Source organism: Anser brachyrhynchus (assembly GCF_964034855.1).
Source record: "Anser brachyrhynchus genome assembly, chromosome: 1".
Classification (NCBI taxonomy): Eukaryota; Metazoa; Chordata; class Aves; order Anseriformes; family Anatidae; genus Anser; species Anser brachyrhynchus.
The window spans coordinates 119,745,021-119,763,872 of NC_137694.1; the positions used below are offsets into that span (position 1 = coordinate 119,745,021).

At 36.9% G+C, this 18,852-nt stretch overlaps 1 protein-coding gene across 15 annotated transcripts in view; it reads right to left on the minus strand.

Annotated features, from left to right (window-relative positions):
- Positions 1-18,852, minus strand: part of KDM6A (lysine demethylase 6A) — a 154,810-nt gene that overhangs the window by 57,416 nt on the left and 78,542 nt on the right. For 8 of the 15 annotated variants that reach the window (XM_080575065.1, XM_080575064.1, XM_080575060.1 and 5 more), the window contains exons 6-8: positions 15,491-15,611; positions 5,253-5,307; positions 2,931-2,965 (exon numbers count right to left, since the gene is read on the minus strand). In XM_080575065.1, coding sequence (XP_080431191.1) covers positions 2,931-2,965; positions 5,253-5,307; positions 15,491-15,611 — 211 coding nt within the window. Of the gene's footprint in view, positions 1-693; positions 760-2,930; positions 2,966-5,252; positions 5,308-15,490; positions 15,612-18,852 lie in introns of all 15 variants that reach the window. The other 7 variants (XM_080575063.1, XM_080575062.1, XM_080575070.1 and 4 more) reach the window with 1 other exon arrangement.

Here is an 18,852-nt window from a genome sequence, read left to right on the forward strand (position 1 = left end):
ATGTAGAATTAAAACATATCCACAGATTATGCCTAGAGAATGACAGCATGCACTCTTATTATTTGCCATATAGTTTGGACGTGCTTAAAGCATGGAAACATTCAATTCTCAACTCCCTATATGAACAGGTCTTGAAACAGAAAACACATTTCCTAGGTTAGAATCATGGTCTTTATTAACTTCTGGAACAGTGTGCACATTAAAGGTTAAGAATTCTTGATTTTTTTATTTTTTATCTTTTGGTAAGTGTCTTCATCTGCTTATCTTCACGTTACCTTAACAATAATTTATTTAAAGTGAACTTATTCTAAATGCTTAATTCTTCTGTTCCTCCTCTCCCATAGAAGTCTAGAAGGTACAAATGTCGAAATCTGTTAGAACTGGTAATTTACTCATTTTTTAAGTTTCCAAAAATTCTATACTATATATATATTATTTTTTTAAATAAAAATATACTTTCAGATAATTCAACATCAGACCTCACTCTGGCAAACAAATGAAGAGCATATTAAAATAAACAGGGCCAACTAAATGCAAATCGTTGCGACTTAGTTACTTTTTTTTATATGCAAAGAGAACACAGTACTGACTATTGGTGTTTTAAAAGGGACAACTGATAAGAAAATAGACAACCTTGTTGATTTTAAAACCTTAATCTAGTCAGGAAGAAAAATTAAAGCAGCAATTACATACTTTCAAATGGAACAAGGGGAAGTTGGTAGAAAAGGTTTTTAATTGGTGTTCATGAAATGCAGACAACTGGTAAGAAAACAAATAATATAAATAAATAAAATATCCATGGCTAGCAAAATAAAAACAATCAGGAAAAAATTTTAAATTTAGCATTGGGAACAAAATTTGTAGTTAATGACTATGAAGGATAGGCAAATGAACAGAAGTTCACCGTATAGCATGACAGCAGGGGCAGCAATCTGGATGTAAAACAGAGTATCTAGTAAAACTAGGATCTGCACTTGGAAAAAAGATTTTTGCATACTTGGAAGGATGTAGAAAGTTCTAATAGAATAGGGCATGTTTTCCAGGTCTAGAATATTTTTTACTTTTGTTATTTGTTGTATTATTTACCATTTAGAAATCTGTTTATATATATATACCTTCAAACATTACTGAAAACTGTCATAATTTGCTTTTATTCAAATATTTTAATTCCAAAGATCAGAGTATGCATCCTTGATATTTGGCTGCATCACAGATGGTCTTTGAAATAGGGGTTGGGAGATCAGCATCATCACCACCATTTTTCTTTAGGAACTGTAGGAGCTAGTACCCTGAATAGCTGGAGGAACTCACTGCCAGAGATCAAGTTGTAGAAACTAGCATTAAACACCAAGAAAAACCATGGCTAGTTCTTATCAGCACCACGCTATTCTCTTGTTCACAATGAATCAACTTTCTGATCGAGCATTAGAGAGGAGCTAATTTTCAAATATATCACAGGGTTCACAGAATTGTAGCACTATGTCCTTTAGAAGAAACCAAACATCCAGCCTCACTCCAAAAACACCTCTTTGCTGTGCCAAAGGTAATATTCAGAATCAAGTCAAGACCCCTCATGGTACAAAGTTTCTCAAATTCCAGAAAAGAAGACACCCCTCAAGGAGAACTTTGAGGCAAACCAAGTCTAACAGCAGTATGCACTGAAACTTTTTGGCTCTGACTTGCATTACAAGTCCCCGTTGCACACAAATGCCAGACAGAAAGCTTAGCTTAAGTATTTGTAACATTGGTCACACTACTATAAGGCACCTGGCATGGCGACCTGAGATTTTCTACTTTCTGTTTTATTCTGCCAGATCAAAAGAACTAGCGTGTGGGGGATGCTTTGTTATATAAACTTGTCAGATGTGCTCCAATGCTCAAAATGAAATCTGGCTGGTGGCCAAATAAAAAGTCTTTCTAATGCGTTACAGAGCCACAACAGTCCAGGAAGTTTCTTAATGGTTGTTTGGGATGGGGGATTTGGGTCATTTAGGTTTCCAAATTCATATATTCTACTGCACCGAAAGAGTTCAGAAGAAAATACCTCGTTCAAATCTACAACTTTCATTTATAAATAAATACCTACTTAAAGGCATTTTTCACCGTGCCATCAAAAGACAGCACTTACTTTATCAAGCTACTTTTCAATAGACTGAAAATGTAGAATTTGTGTCATCCATTTTATTTACAACAGTTTTTGTTTTCATGTCACACCTCTTCCTCAGTCATATTATACCTATAAACATGATAAGAGAGTATACAACCTACAATCATATGACTAGTCAGTCAAATTACAAATATACAATAGCTGTTTCAGTAGCTGCTTGGTTTTAATTTATTTATATCCTGGAAGCTCAGTGAGTGTTTGGTAATTTCCCAAAAGATCCATCTAAAAAACTCTGCGGTGGGATTCGACACAGAATTAATAACACAGCTTTATGTGCTATTGTCCTCGGATCTCACATGCTTCTGTCACGTATGTCTAGTTAAATTTGAAAATTTCATGTCAAATATATTTAAAAGGCACCTGGGTATCTGCTTTGACTTTACCATGTGTGAATGCAAGAACAATATAAATATATGAAATGAGAAACTATGTATTTTTTTACATTTATATGCAATATATCTATTTAAAAAATAAAATAAAAAACATATATTACCATGTTAGCCGAAGTTACGTTTTGTTTTTTTTTTTGTACCCCACTTAGGAGACTAGTTAATGTATGTTTAATAAAATAGCTATTTCACTTTAGCATGAGTCCTCATGCATGGTATTTTCAACTTAACAGAAGTAAATAAAGCTTATTCTGTGACTGAAGACTTGAGCCTAACTTCACAAAACCATCTATAATCAGCTGAAGTCCACAGACTGATCATATCATGTAGTTAGAAACTTCATAACTCATTATAAAAAAGAGCTTAAAGCTTACCTGAATTTCATATAAGTGGGCGATGTGAAACTGAACTGTAAGAGGGAGAAATCAAAATTATTAGTCATAATGAATGACATTAACAATTACATTTTTTTTCAATTGAGAGAGAAACATGTTTTAAATCTACCAATGCAAAACCAAGGCTAACTACATTTTGAAAATACAACAGTATGTAAACATTGATATTTCACATTTAATAAAACAGAACTGACAGAAAACAAATGTGTATTCTAGCAAAGCACCAAGACTGCAAACATAGTGTAGAAAGGCAGTCCATGGATTTTATTTGTATTCTGAAATGCAGAGTCCATTAACCTTTCAGTAAAGTTAGCAATAAAATCTCTTTAAGCAGAGATGCACAATGACATAATATAGGTAATGTTTGCTGTACATAACCAAGTTAGAAATAAATAAGAAAATATCTGGGCTTGAGCTAAGCTCAACTTATTTCAATTGCACAGAATTTTCTCTCAGAGCTACAGAACAGTGTAACACAGAGGTTACAGGTAATTTGGGGCTCCAGGTTTTCTCTCTGGGCAACAAGGGGGGGGAAAAAGATCCCTCTATACACTGTGTTGTCCTTCACCATAAAAGAAGGTACCGTACTGCATTTCAGAAACCAGATCATAATGAAATGCATCATCTAAAATTGTAATCAATTTTTAATAAACTTTTTGTGTTCTTTGCTAAAGGGCACATAACACCCCCATTTACGTTCACCGTATCATCAAACTTCATTCTGCACTGATGAAAGAGAAACCTCTGCTTTTGTTTTAGGGAGTTCATTACCTAAAAAATAATCTTCTTTCTTTCCCCCCCCCCCTCACAGCAAAACTCTTTCAGTGCGAATCTACAAAAGAAAGCCGTACCATGCAGGGGAAAAAAATTAAAGGTGTCGCATTAGCGACAGCCTAAATAAAAAGATACGCTGGGTACTTAAACACTTCTGCTAGGAAGACAGTCACTGTACTGCTGTTACTCACACAGCCCACTTTAGAAATAGAAGGGACGGGATTAGGGCAATCTCAAGCATTTATGTGACAGTACCTGATGCCTTTCCACTAAGTGGTACTGAAGAACCTAACTAAAGTACCTCTCGTTCCTCTTCTCTCTCTTCCTCTGTGCTTGCCAGGCACTGTGCCCAACACCACGGGACAAAGCAGCCCTCATGTGGGGCCGTACCTCTACATAAACCTGGGGGCACAGGAGGAATGTGGGGGAAGGCTGAGGAAAGCCTTACAGATATTCAGAGATACAGTGAAAACTGATTAAGTCGGTGAGAAACAGTAAGAAAGAGCATGAAATACAGTAAGGAATGATATGGCTGGTAGAAAACAATAAAAACCTACTGACCTAGTAAGAATTCCACAAATAATTTTACAAAATTATCTGTGCCTGCTCCTGATAAGCGACATGCTTTGCAGAGGACTTTGTAGCACAGCTGGCACTTGATACCGAAGCAGCCAGCAGTTTCACCCGTGTGAACAAAACCCCTTTCATTACCCTTGCTGACAGAATATTCAGAATTCCATCCAGCTTTGAATTAAGAAATAGAAAAATGCTTTTAAATATTTTATCTAATGCTTCTAAGCTTACTCTTAGGAGGCAACTTAAACTCAACACCAAGTGCAGCATGAAGGTACCTTAAAAACTGTCTGGCTTTTAATTCTTACAGACTCCAAAGCACAGAAGAACATACATTTATTCCTGCATACAATTCCACTAATTAGGGATAAATATCTCCAGTATGCTCTGTAACAGCCTACAGAACATACAACAGTATGAGAGATCATACCACACTAAAAGATTTAACATGTTGCAGCACCGACTGATATATAGTGGCACCTAATAAACCAAATAAATTACGATTTTCTCATTTTTGTTCAACAGCATAAAACTAATATTGAACATGAGATTTATAAATTTTAATGGCATTAAAGTGATTGCTGAAAAAAGACATTATCAAGATGTCACAAAGTTTGAAATGACAACTATTAAATACGAGCCATGGCACACACACTACATTTATAAATAGATAAATGAACTAACAGTCAAATAGTAAGTTGCCTCCAGAACTCAAGGCATCAGACCAGTTAATATGGTAAAAGTCTCAATTTTTACTTATTCCATTTACTAAAACAATCACAATTCGACTGGAGTATCTGTCTCCATTCACAACAGCAAGTATTGTAGTCTTCCTCTCTATTTTCTGAGTCTTTTGATTTTTTTCACTAAAAACTGATGCAGTTGTGAGCATATATAAGACTTTTTTTTTTTAATCTGCAACAAAATAAATGGAAATACTTAAAAGTTACTTACTTTCAGCGTTAGACAAAGTGCAGGGATTGCAGTCAATCAAAGCTAACTGAAAATGCTGAAAAAAACAAGGATGATTTGATTTTCAAACAACGTAATTCTAGTACTTTCACAAATTACTAAGAATAAATCAAACTCATACTTGAAAATAAATACCATATTTTACCACATGGCTTAAAGAAAACAATTTTCAATTTCTGTTCAACAGTGTTTACTAGAGGAAAGTAGAATTTTTGTTGTAAACATGTAGCAATGCTTCTAGCAATGCAAGTTTGCAAAAGACATCTTCACAAAATAATTAGAACAGACAGCATCTGGAAGAAAGATTGCATCAATGAATGGTCAGAATTGGAAAATCAAGTTTTCCTCGGAATGCACAACTGAGAATGAAGTTACACTACTAGCTCATAGCCTCATGAAGATCAACATCAAGCTACAAATTTGGTTATCTAGAAAAACAGAGTATTTTTATGCAAAGGAGTGTTTTTGTTTTTCTTTTCCTTTTTTTTAAACATTTTCTTTTGTCAAACCACACTTAAAATGGGTACCTCTACATTAAAACATGAATTCAATAGCAGTTAGTAAGTTCTTATGCCCTCTCCCCACCAGGTTAACTTCGGTTAAACACTAAAGCTTGTTTATTTTTGATCATTTTTCCTCAAGAGCTATGAAAAATTTTGTAAACACCTTTGTGTTCTAACATTCTGAGATAAGCATTTCACTCTTCTGGAAAGAAGAGAACGCAAAAGAAGAGAAAAAGGTTATCTGAAAGAAAGCCTGGATGTGACCAATTTCACAAGTGTTGTACCAACTCAATGATCACTATTTACAGTTTGAAAAGTAATCAAGTGTGTTAAAATGAATAGACTAGGCATACAAACTCAAGTGCCCATGCCCTTTTTCCACAAACTTCACAGAAAATTCCTACATGCAGCGGAGAACTTGGATGAATGCACCCATTCACCAGAGAGTAAGGCCTAGGAATACAGGAACCTAAGAGACAGCATGTAACATACTACAGTTGATACAGTTATCTACAAAGTACAATATCAGGTGGCTTGAATGCACAAAACGTTACTGATACTTCAGGGTATTTTAACCACTTAGCACAAAATTGACACCCACTGTTCAGGATGCCATATGAGGAGGCATCAGGAGCTTATTAGTGTAGCTGGGGAAAAAAAAAAAAGTAATTCCTTGATAATAGATGTATATGCAACTTGCTTTCCATATTGTTGTACTCCAAGCATCTAGATAGCTTTCCTCCTGCTCCTAATAAATAACTTGTGCATAATGTCTATCTCAAAGATAGACACATCTCAAAGATTTTCAAGAGTTTAACAGAACACCAAATTTATAAACACTTTAACAGAAAAAAATATTAGAAAATTAATGTATTATCCACAGCACAGTATAAGAAAAGAACACCCTCATTAGCAGAGCCATGCAGTAGCACAGCTTACCTCCTCACTGACTTACATCAACATCATTTGTAATATACAGCAGCTTTTAGAAAATGAAACAAACTCAAGTTGATTAACCCAAATTCACAATTTTTAATGAAAAACTTCAGCAACATATTCCCAAAACAGGGTACAGAAAACAATGAACTCACGTATACATTACTTGTAAAATAACTTTTTAACTTTAGCACAAACATTAAGTAATAGCTTATTAATACCAAATACCAGCTTATTTCTCTGCTTTGCCTGATCCTTTTTCTAGTATTCAGCAGTCACAGAGAACTTAAAATCTCCCCTCACATTGCAATGCTGCTTGTGTGCCTCTGAGACATCCTTTAGTCTGTTACCATAGTGATTCTACTAAGCAGGCAAGTTAAAAAAAAAAAAAAAAAGACTAAATAAAAATAAGATGTTCTGCATTATATCGCATTATTCCTAAAAAAAAAAAAAAAAAAAAAAAGGAGGGGAAAGCAAAAAGGAACAGAGCTGTATACTTTGGCCTGTACATTGAGTATACCGATTGAAATGATTCAAAATCCATTTTGCACAGATGCGTAAGCTTACACTGTCATTAACAATTAATATGAAAAGATAAAGCAGAAAGGACCAGATTTGTTCTCACCTAGCAATGCTATTATAAAAATCCGCAGATGTAAAGACAAGTGATTGACAATTGTTCTGCAGCAGCTTTGCAGAAAGGTTATTGCAGTGAGGCTCACCGAGAGAAAGCAGGCAACCATACAAGAAAATCTAACCATTTTAATATTTAAATATGCCAGAAATATCAGTGCTGTACAGTAAAAAGCAGTACACTCACCAATGCCTTCTAAAAATTTAAATTCCTACTCATGCCACACTGTCTTCCCAATTTCAAAATCCACATTATGAAAATTTTCTTAATGTAGCAGATTTCTGCTAGAACTGTTTACAAAGCCATAAAGAATAAGGAAATGGATAATCTGAAGCAGGTAACTACAGAAAAACAAACCACTTGCCCTAAACAATTCTTGCAAAGCAACACACAGACAGCCCAGAACCTTTCAAACCAAGAACCTTTGAAATGCACAGACACGAGCAAACCTGCACCTCTTGCTAGATAAATAATCCATAGCTCCGCGGTAAGTATTCAAAAACAGACAAAAAAGCATGCAGTCCGACACATAAAAACTTATCAGCCAGAAGCAGGTCCACTAATTACAATTACCAGCACCAAAAATTAAAAGAATAGTGATAATTTCCAACTTCCATCTCTGCAACAAACAGAAGCAGCTAGCAAACATCTGCACCTCTCTCAAATATTGCAGTACTGAAGCTGGCTACTGCTGTGTGAAATAGTTATTATGCAGGAGAGGCCGCTGCAGTTCAGAGACGACATACAATACCTCAAGGCAGACAGCAGTCTATAGAAATTCAAATCCTGAGTAAGAGGATTTACCTAGAAGGCAGTGTTCTGAATGTTAAAAAGTAACAGTCTCTCTTCAAGGGCTGCAGACGAAGTCACAATATACCTTGATTTGTAGCCATCTGTAATTGCACAATTATCTACAGCCTGCTCTGTCTCCTCTCCAGTCCTTGACTTGCCTCTGATTGTGGAAACAATTGCGAAGGTAACCTTTTCAAGGATCAGAAGTACAGCGGACTGCACATAAACATAACTGATGAAAGCATTAGGTCTAGTAGGAAAATAGAAGTAAACTGACACGAATTTAAGCAGCTTAATATGTTTTCACTACTAGAATTAAACACCAGTTCTCTTAGCACCCTAGCTCTTCACAGTTTTATAGGCAAGTGCCCCTACCCTTGTTGTTTTTTCATCAATAAATGACCAATGCAGGAAGACCTGTTTTCCTCTTTTCACAAGATTTTTTTAATAATATTTCTGTCTACATCGAAGTCTGAGACTTCAGGACAGTGATTCTAAACCCTCCTGCTCTCTAGGAGGGCATTAAGAAGCGCTCAGTAATTCTCAGCTCTGCATTTATTTAGCAAGCATGGCAAGCCATCGTTTGAAACCTGACAATTCTCCCAGACTTACCATGAGGGAAAGCTCCATCATGACTCAGTATAACTCTGTCAAGAGATGGCTTTTTCTGCCTATGTGACCTAGGTGTGCTGCCTGTGCTCCTCAGAGCAGCCTTTGTTCAGATAAGTAGGGCACAGAAAGCCTTGCATAAGCCATGGCAGAGCGCCAGGCCTCCATTTGCCAGGCCTGGCCGGGGCCTGGGGAGAAGAGGGTCAGGAGAGGACGAGCTGCGCATGCAGCTCTCTGCGTGCTCCCTGCTCTGCTCTCTGGGTCTTGCGAGTTCAGAAGGAGCTCGTCTTGAAGGGGAAGGCTTGAATACAACAGGCACACAGTCACTTTTGTCCAATCTTCGCTCCATTTTTCACAGAGCTCGAAAGCCTGGAAACACAACCGACTGTGCTCACAAAGAGAAGGCCCACAGACCAACAAGTGTTCCAGCACCTACACTCATTAGCTTCAGCGCTTAACTTTGGAGCCAGCTATTTCTCTTCACGTGGTTTGTTCCCTTCCCCGACCCCCCCCCCCCCCCATGACGGAAGATGCCATATAGCATGTAAATTCAGTTTTAGCATTTACTCCTCTTTGTAATCATGACATTTCTAAAATGCGCCTACAGACCTGTTATAGAAAAACTGCAAAATGCCTTAAAAACCCAAGCAAAACTAAGTACGAGAGAACAAAACAAAGCCCTCCGTAGGCCACACATTGTGATCTACCACCACAGTCAGTTGTGCTAATAACTCCACTGCAGCTGGATTACAATGACATGCTGTGTTAAAAACTTCTGTATTTTTACTTCTGGTATATTTTTCTCCATCATACACATACACAAACTCCAAAGGCATAGAGAGTAACATAATTCCCAACTGCTGTTTCCATCCACTTAATTTAAGAAAATAAAATAAAATCTTTTGCCTAATTTCACCCTGCTTTTGGCAAAATGTTTTAGGTACACTGCTTGAATACCTGGATATCCACCTTATGATAGCCAAAGTCCTTTATCTGTTTTGCTTTTTACCTGTAAATGTTCCTGATCAGCTTCTGCTACAGTTACAGAGATAAAAGTAGACCTCAGAAATTTAAACTTTTCTTATCTATATGCATTTTGACTGTTTCATTTTTCTTTAATAATTGAAAGTGAATACATACAGCTTCAAATTAACATGTGTGAGCTAAAAAAATGTTAATCTAGGCATATGTGAAAAATAAGGCTGTAAAATAGCACTTAAAGGTTTTAAAACAGTTTTCACTTTCATAAATAAACTTTCATTTATTATTGAGAAAAAGACATAACAATATGTTTGTAACAGCTACATGTTGACATGAAATACCTCCCAATAGCTAAAAATCTTTTAAAAGATATATATAGACATAAAGATTAATAAAGTGATGGTATAAATAGGTACTGAGTATAAATAGGTTCTTTGAGCTGTTCATCTGTCTCAATTTTTTTAATATTTCATGCATATTCATGTAACTCATGCGTACTTCCCAATAAATTCTAATTCTTTAGCAGCCTTTTCCTTACCTAATATATGCAGTATGTCTCTAAGTTGCTAACAAATAAGAATCTTTAGGAAATAATTATATATACAAAAAATCTATTTGAATTGATCATTTACAGGCAAGATCAAAGAATCAGCCTGCAGCAGAATACTAGAATAGCTGTTTTATCCATAAATATAGAGGCAAAATTTCTCAAGAGTGATAGACAGGATCTGCATTTCTACTAAAAGGCAGATATTTGAGAACATGAAAAATTTAATTTTCATTATTTTGTGGGTTTTGTCACTGGGCACAGGATGCACCTGCAGTACACTTTAAATATATATATATATAAAAATAAAAAAAAACTCCACAGCATACCTTCATTTGTAAATAACCTGCTCATGTTCAGAGTCCCTCCTGACCACCCATTACAAAACAAAACTCATAAAACCAGAACCACAGAAGCCCTCCCTCCCATTTACCATACCCTCAATGTTATCATTCTAATAAATACAAAAAACTACACATTTTTTTTTCTGAAGTAGTCTGTCAGCAAACAAAGGAAATGAACTGAATTTTACAGATAAAAGTCTTTCCGGATTGTCATTGTAACTCCACACCAAAAGCATAATGTGATACTTCAACAGAGTAGAACAGAATGAGCACCAGATGGATGACTGGTTTCCCATAGCTGCAGTTTCCAATGTAACCCAACTATTCAACTAAATAATATCACAACTTTTTTTCCTCAGCTCTCTTTTATGTGGTCACTAGTCCTACAGAACGTACCTAGTCACACCTGTGTGCTCTACCCACCTCTGTGTTCAGCTTGCCAGCTAGACAAGAAGCATCAGGCTTCCTGACGCAAAGCGTGGATGGGACAGCTTTATTTTCTGCATCCCGACACACCAGTCCCATACCCAGCCACATAAGGTGCCTCTTTTGCTGACGATGCCAACCAGATCACCTCATCCTTAGCTCGCAGAGCTCAGACAAATGGTTCTGGGGCAACATGTTCCACAGGCATGTTCCAGAAACTTCTCTTTGAAACCTTTTTCACTCAAGCATATTTGCTAGAAATTGGTTAAGATTCAAAAAGTACTCAGGGGAAGAACTGAGACACACGTAAGACAGGATGAGTACATACCGTTACGAAAAAGAAGGCTAAAATTAAAAGAATATATTGAATGAAGAGGAAGACTAGGAGAAAAGCAGGTGACATGCCAGAAATAACACGGCGTGTGCTCAGAAGCTCGAACACTTTTTCCAACTACACTAACCGTACTAATAAAGAGGTATACTATATATTCCTGGCCATCTTGCTTTATTCTCCGTTCAGCTTACCATGGCACCACCATAGCTAAGGCAGTCGAAAACAGAATTCCTGGTGGGCTGGGACACGCAGGAAAGTGTGAAAAGGTTAGGAATGTGAGATAAACCTTAACTGTATGCTTCTGCTACAGTCATCAATATTAAAATCTCTCCTGCCTCCCTACGCCCACAAGACAACAGCAGTTGAATTTGGAATTATTTTATTTTTCTGTTGAATGAGACAAATTGAGCATTCACGTATCACTTCTGAAGGTAACACTGTCCTGTGAGGTTACACAAAGACTACTTTCCTTTCAACCAGAAGGGCAGCTTTTTTTCCCCTTAATGTAATCCTAAAGACCAAGTGATTTTCAACAGCCCTGGTGTTCTTGCCAAAGTTTATGGCAATGGGGTAACACAGCAGTCAAGGGTTCTCAGAGTAATTTGCAAGTCTTAACTGCAGCAATATTAAAAACATGCAAAAGCAGTAATTGATTTTTGAAAAAAACACTGAGAGTTGATTTTATGCTTGTTAAACAGCACTCTAGTAATTATCTTGATCATCAACATCTTAAAATAGTAAAAATTAATTTTGTGCTTAAATTGCTTACATAAAATATAGATGATTTATGTTAATGGCCTAAAATTGTGGAAAAACATGGAATATATGACCTTCATACTCCCACCCTTCCCCCTTTGCCTGGAGACTCTTACTGACAATGACTCATCTGTTGGCAGTGGTTTATTCTTAGCAATTACAGACTTAGCATGAATGTTTAAATACCATCAAAAATATTATGATATTTCAAAGTACATTAATGCAACGTTGGTACAATTTGTGAAATTCAGAACCGTCACAGAAGAATACCAGATGAAAACTTCTCTCCTTTCTGCCTCTGTATCATACAGGAAGCTCAAACCTGACTATGGATTCTGTTAGACCTCTACAGACCCAGGAAACGGCCTGTGTTCAAGGCGAGTCCCTAGCAGGCTAGATCCTAAAAACCAGAGCCATCCTTGTGAAATCCTGAATCCTTTCAATAAGAGCTACCAAAAAAGAAAAAAAAAAAGCCAACTGTGTTGTTTCATTACTTTGGGTTACTCATCTTTTGTGTTGTGAAAAGACGAGACGCTCAGTCTCAGAGAAAGAGGCAGACATTCTGTGAAAACATTCTTTCGCACTCTTTCATCAACTCTTTCTGATTTTATTTTCCTCATGCTTGTGCATAACCACTGCCACTTCATTTTGTTCTCTTCACTAAGGAAGTATTTTCTGACTCGCTACTCACAGAGCTGTGGCTTAAATCTTAACTCGGGGATCAGTGTGACTGGCTTTTCAAGGAGCTACTGTCCTGCTTATTACACTTATTCTATGCCTCAATTTATATCTTTTGATGTACAACAAAAGCAATCCATCTCAGGACACTAGATTAAATCCACAGCTGAACTAAACTGAAAACAGCTGAAACTGTTCAAGACCAACTGGATTGCCCCACTGGATCCTTTATTTCTTGCTCCTCACTGTTCGCTATCGATGCCTTGCTAAAGATAACAATTTTCACAGCCAAGGAAGCAAAACAGAAATTCAACCTTAGGTGTTTCAGTTGGTAATTCCAGAGTACAGTTTTGTGTGTTTGTGCATCAGAAGTTACGCATGCAGCTCCCCACTCCCTGCCATTCCCACCTCCTCCCATCTCCCAGAGTCCCAGTAACTGTGCAACCCCAAATCGAGGTGGTTCAGACTCTGATCCACCTCAGACTGCACATGGAAAGACACTGGGCTCAGTGCAGCAGAGGGTGCAGAGCAATGCAATCAGACAGGGAGGTGGAAAATGAGACATCCTTTTAGCAACAGCCTGCAGTCTTATTGACTTAAGGAAACTATCCTCAGTGCAAATCCACCCTCATGTTTATTTCTTAATCCCCTTGAAGATCTTTGCTTTGCTACAGGGTAAGCTGTTTTTGTTGTGTCTATTTGTTTTCCTAAGTGATTTAATCATACTGCACATAAAAACAATGGAATCATGGTCATTTTGCATTGCAAAAAGTTAATTCCTTTACTATTTTTAGAACAGTTCTTTGGTGCTTTTCTCCTCACCCTGGTTGGTATAATGAAAACTAAAGGTTTGCTATACTCAAAATCCTAATTATCTACAAACTTTTATTTTGCAAAGTGGTTAAAATCACAGTAGATGGTTTAGAATGAATTCTCATCATATCTATTTGAATACTTGATTCAGTGATAAAATTATATACTTTATGGTACAGCAGGAAGTGGTTGTCTAATTGATCAATTTCTTCCGTTAAAAATTAAAACGTAGAATCTCCTTCCACTACTTCATTAAAAGTTAACTACTTCCTTTCTTATTTACTCTTCTATTTTGTCCCTATCCAATATCTTTAAAAACAAAAACAAAATACACTTTTCAGCACTTTTTCCTTTTATTCCCTATATATCAAAACTGCCAATGCAAAATTCATGCCAAAGTATAGGGATATATGACCATCCAAACTCATACATAATCCCACTCCCCATACAATGGCCAACTTACACCCCCCCCCCTTGACCTCTTTTGCCATTCACTGCAGTGAATCTTTCATATTACTGGGCAACATCAACCTCTCTATTTACAATTCCCAACTTCATCTGCCTCTGTTGGTGAAAGCTTGGACTCTGGATGAAAGAGGAAAAGCCTGATGAGGGAAGTGCTTCCCGTTATTACAAAGAGCAAAAGAAAAATGTGAGAGTAACACCCCACTCTTTCAAATCATTGACAATGTGTTTCTGATAGCCTCACAAATACAAGCTGCAGGAAAACAATCTGCCAGGAAAAGGAAGCCATTCTACAAGACTCTTGGAAACAAACAAAAAAACAAAAAAAAATGTTTTTTTTATAGGTTTTAGAGGAGATTAATATGCAGAAATGTATTTATAAATTACAGCTAATTACAAATGACAAAAATTCTCAACAATGCAGGTGTATTTCCCAGTGTAATGTGAAACTCCTTTAAGAGAAAATATCCTTTTTCCAGGACACGTATAACTAAATTTAGATTCTGTGACGGAAAAAAACAAGGGGATAAAAGTGGGAAACGGAAGTAGGGGGAAAAAAAGAGCAAAAGTGTTGAATGGAAGCAGATAAAAGTTACAGATTACAATCAGTGACCAAAAAAAGAATACAAGCAGTAAAATGAAATTTAAAAAAGAGTAGAGAAGAAACAAAGTACTATATTAACACAAAGCATTTCTAACTGATTAGTCAGAAATTGCTGCCTTACAAGCTGACTCTCAAATCATGAAATAAAAGAATAATCAACCGACACACCCTTCCATGCTCCCCATCACATCTCACGGCCACGGGCACACCCTACTTGGCCATATGGCACAGCAGCCCCAATTTTTGCACACCTTTTCCCTCTCACAGAGTCCTCCTTGCAAGGGACTCGTTTACCCTCTTCCCTTCACACTGCTAGAAGGGCAGAAACAATATGAAAAATTGATATGAGAACAGTATTTTGCATAAAAGCTTTCTATTTTCAATGATTTTTATGAAATAGTGCAGCTAGGAAAAAAAAGAGAAAGAGCATCTAGAAACCAAACTGCTAATTCCTTTATTCTTTTTCCTCAGACTTTACGTTCTATTTAAGCCTTCCCCTAAGACTTGGTATTTTAATGAAAGCCCTACAACCAATTTTTGTTCCCATTCCACTTAAACTGCTAGAGTATCAGTGCTCATCTGTAACTTTGTTGGGTTTTTCTGAGTATTTTTAGTACTTAACAAACATCAAATTTTATCTTTACTCTGTCTTTAGAGTAAGATCCTTCATACCGAAACACTTCTATTTCTAAAGCAAGAAGCATATAACAGCTATATATTTGTGCATTCCTTTCAGTTTTTAGATGCAACACAACTTATAACAAATGTTAAATTCAATCTGAAAGGACTTAAACCTACCTTTAAACTGGACTCATAGTCTGTGTTCACTTTGAACATAAGTCCAAGTCGCAAATGAATTTCCTTGGCTCGACAAAAGCTGGGATCAACATAAAGCGCCTCCTGAAATGCTTTAATTGCCCTAAAAGACAAACAGATAAAAAGTATTAATTTCTACTGAAGTATTACTTTTATAATAGTTATTTGTATGACTAGTAGAAAGTAAATCAGAAAGTACTGTTACTGAAGAACATATCAATGTAATGGATTAAATGTTTTTGCTGAATCATTTTTGGTTCTTCAAAGACTGGGTAATTTTGTACTCTAGATATCCTAATCGATTTGAAAGTCTCACCTTCTCTGTTCATTTAGAGAAACTAACTCGCTGCCTGAAACACTGCAACAAAAGTGCTATTTCAGAAAGGACGATTCAGGAGTAAGCAACAAAATTAACGCAACTGTAGAACAACAGTGTACGCAGTGGTCAGTCCTGTCACAGCCAACTGCTAGGCTGCTTTTGATTCCGGATAGCGTGGACTCCTGAGGGCAGGGGCAGAATGGGAGGCCTAGAAGATCTCACACACCTCCTCTCACTCCCTGGACTTGCTCCACTTTTAACTTTGTTACTCCCTTTCTTAGCATCAAGGCCGCCTAGGGACTCGGTAATACCTATTACTCCTTTACTTTCCAGTCACTCTGCTACCTCCACGACCACACAGATACGAAAGTCTGCCACCTACTCTCACCGTAACTTGCTTTTCCTATTTCTGTGACATCTGAAAATGGCTCTGATTGTATTTCCTTATCTTTAAATCCTCTCTGTACATGCTCCTGTTCATGGTGGCACTGCACCAGAAAAAACAAAACCACTATGGACCAGTTACATTTTGGGGAAGAACAAACGTGACTCTAAGCAGGACTGACAAGGCCTGTTTTGCCTCTCAGGCCAACTGTGTAGAATTAGGACAGCTGAAACGAAGCTAAAAGGTAACAGATTTAAACTCACCAAGAAATTCAGGAAGAAGCTAAGACTCATCGCATTACCTCTCCTGAAATCGAGTGACTGTTTGAAAGAGAAGACCCTCACACACATCACAGCCCACTCAGCGACAGGCATCAGGGAGCAGTGGTGCTTCGGGCAGGACCCAAGTGCCCACGGCAGGACACCCGGCCTCGCCTCCAGGGTGGCACTGAGCAGGCAGGTGACAGGTGAGGCCGTAGGAAAATATGGAAAAACCTACGTTTTCGCCGTGGAACTGAAGCTTACAGCCCTTCAGAAAGGTCTTCCTCTCCCGGTACCCTACTTCCCTGCTCACACAAGCCAGTAAAGCACAAAAGGGACACAACTTGCACTAGCTAAGCATCCTCTCACATCTCGTTTAAACTTTCCAGGAATACCATGTGTGGTGGTGAATTACACACCTCAGGAACCACTCCGAAACTGTAACTAACAGGGTGCCATGTCTCGTAACAGTATGCCCACTATTGTCTATAAGAAAACCCTTCAAACAGTGTAATGATCTCCAAATTTTGGCTTACAAATGCTTGTAGATTCTACTACCATTTTAAGTTATGCTTTTGTTACACACAGAAGTACAGATTTTATCATTGTTTACCTGCATTTCTTATCTTAACTCTAATACAGTATGCAGTATGTTGGGCACTGGCATTTAAAAATCCATTATTTGTGTCCTGTTCAAAGACAGTAATATATACTAAGTTCTAAAAACAAAGAACATCACTAAGCATGGTCTCCCCATCGAAGAGAGGTCAAAAATCAAGAATTAAAGCCACTGCAGTTCTATACCACATGTGGGACTGACCACGCTCATATACGCTTTGTGAGCTTCAAATTTTGTGCATTTTAGCTAGCTTGCCTGGTCAGAAAATATTTTCCTATTTCCCTATGTCATGTCTTGTCTCACTCACAAATATCACTGAAACATGGATTACTAAAAAATAAAACTCTGAAAGACATAATTTTAAATCTTACTGAACAGAAAATAATATTCATTTTCACAGCTGAACAACAGTTAAATGAAACCACAGTACAGCAACTGAATTAAGGACAACTTCCAAGTTCAGTTTGAATATACAGCGTCATTCATTCAAAAGACCAAGAATCTTGCCTACCCCATCTTTCAGAGGAGTACTGCACTCGAAACAAAGTGAAGTTGCAACCAGTGGACAGTAAGACGACTGTATCACATTTAGCACTTGAACCTGCTAGTCACAGACAGCCCCTGAGGTTTGCAAGGTGTAGTTACCTTCGTACAGATGACAAGGCAACAGCGTTCACCCTTGTCTAAGATGCTCGTGGCATCAGGTTCAACATCAGTAGTAATTGTAAGTATTTGCAATAACCTTATAACCCGACAAAATTTTAATCAAGCCAAGCCCAAAACATAGAAAAAGGAAGAAAATCAATGGAACAAGACATCACTCCCTTAAACATGATCAGTGCAAGAAGCAATGGCACCTTTCTGAACCTGCTTTGATGGACATTTGGATAAACTTAATCAGTACAACGAAAATCTCTACAACCTTTAAGATGTTATTTCAGTTACCATGCTAACCGTCAGATAGCGGCGTTCTAGCTGAACATTTCAGCTCTACTTGATCACTCCTAAACTGATGGTTTGGGGAGGAAAATGCAGAGATGCTTTGCAATGGAACGGATGGATGGAGTCATAGCAATTGGTGAAAGACTCTATTTAGAAATGTTCTTTCAGTTTCTAGTACTTGATGGATTTACTTTTAAGCATGAATCATACTCAAAATGCTAGTAAACTCCTGTGCCAGTGTCTTGCTTGCATCTAGAAAAAAAAACTCTGTATCCCTGAATGCCATAATAAAAACTAAAAGAGAATTCCAATAAATAACACATTTATAATTAAGCACAATTATTTCAGTAAATTAAGGCATAAATGTTAAAAGAATATGGCAAATATCTCCCAAAGTAGCTTTTCTAACTAAAAATCAGGTATTAAGATATATTTTCTTTTTCTTTCAAAATATTATTTATACATAAATATTATTTATTTCTATTATTTAATTTTGGTGTTCATTCCATATCAATCAAGCAATTTGTAGCTTTTCCAAGATGATTACCACCAATAACAAATTACTTCCATTATTTCTACAAAAAATTGCATCCTCAAAATTTTACAAATAAAGCAATCTGAAAGGCAACATTTTTAACAATTTCTACCAATAGTAGGCGCTCGTGTCTAATTTGACAACAATGGCCTTAACTAGTAAAATTTTCATAGAATAAAACACTCAAAACTGAGAAGACATTTTCCTATTAACATTAATTATTACAGTAACTATTTGTATACGAACTCTGACTTAATTATATTAACTCTTAAAGACAAGCAGTT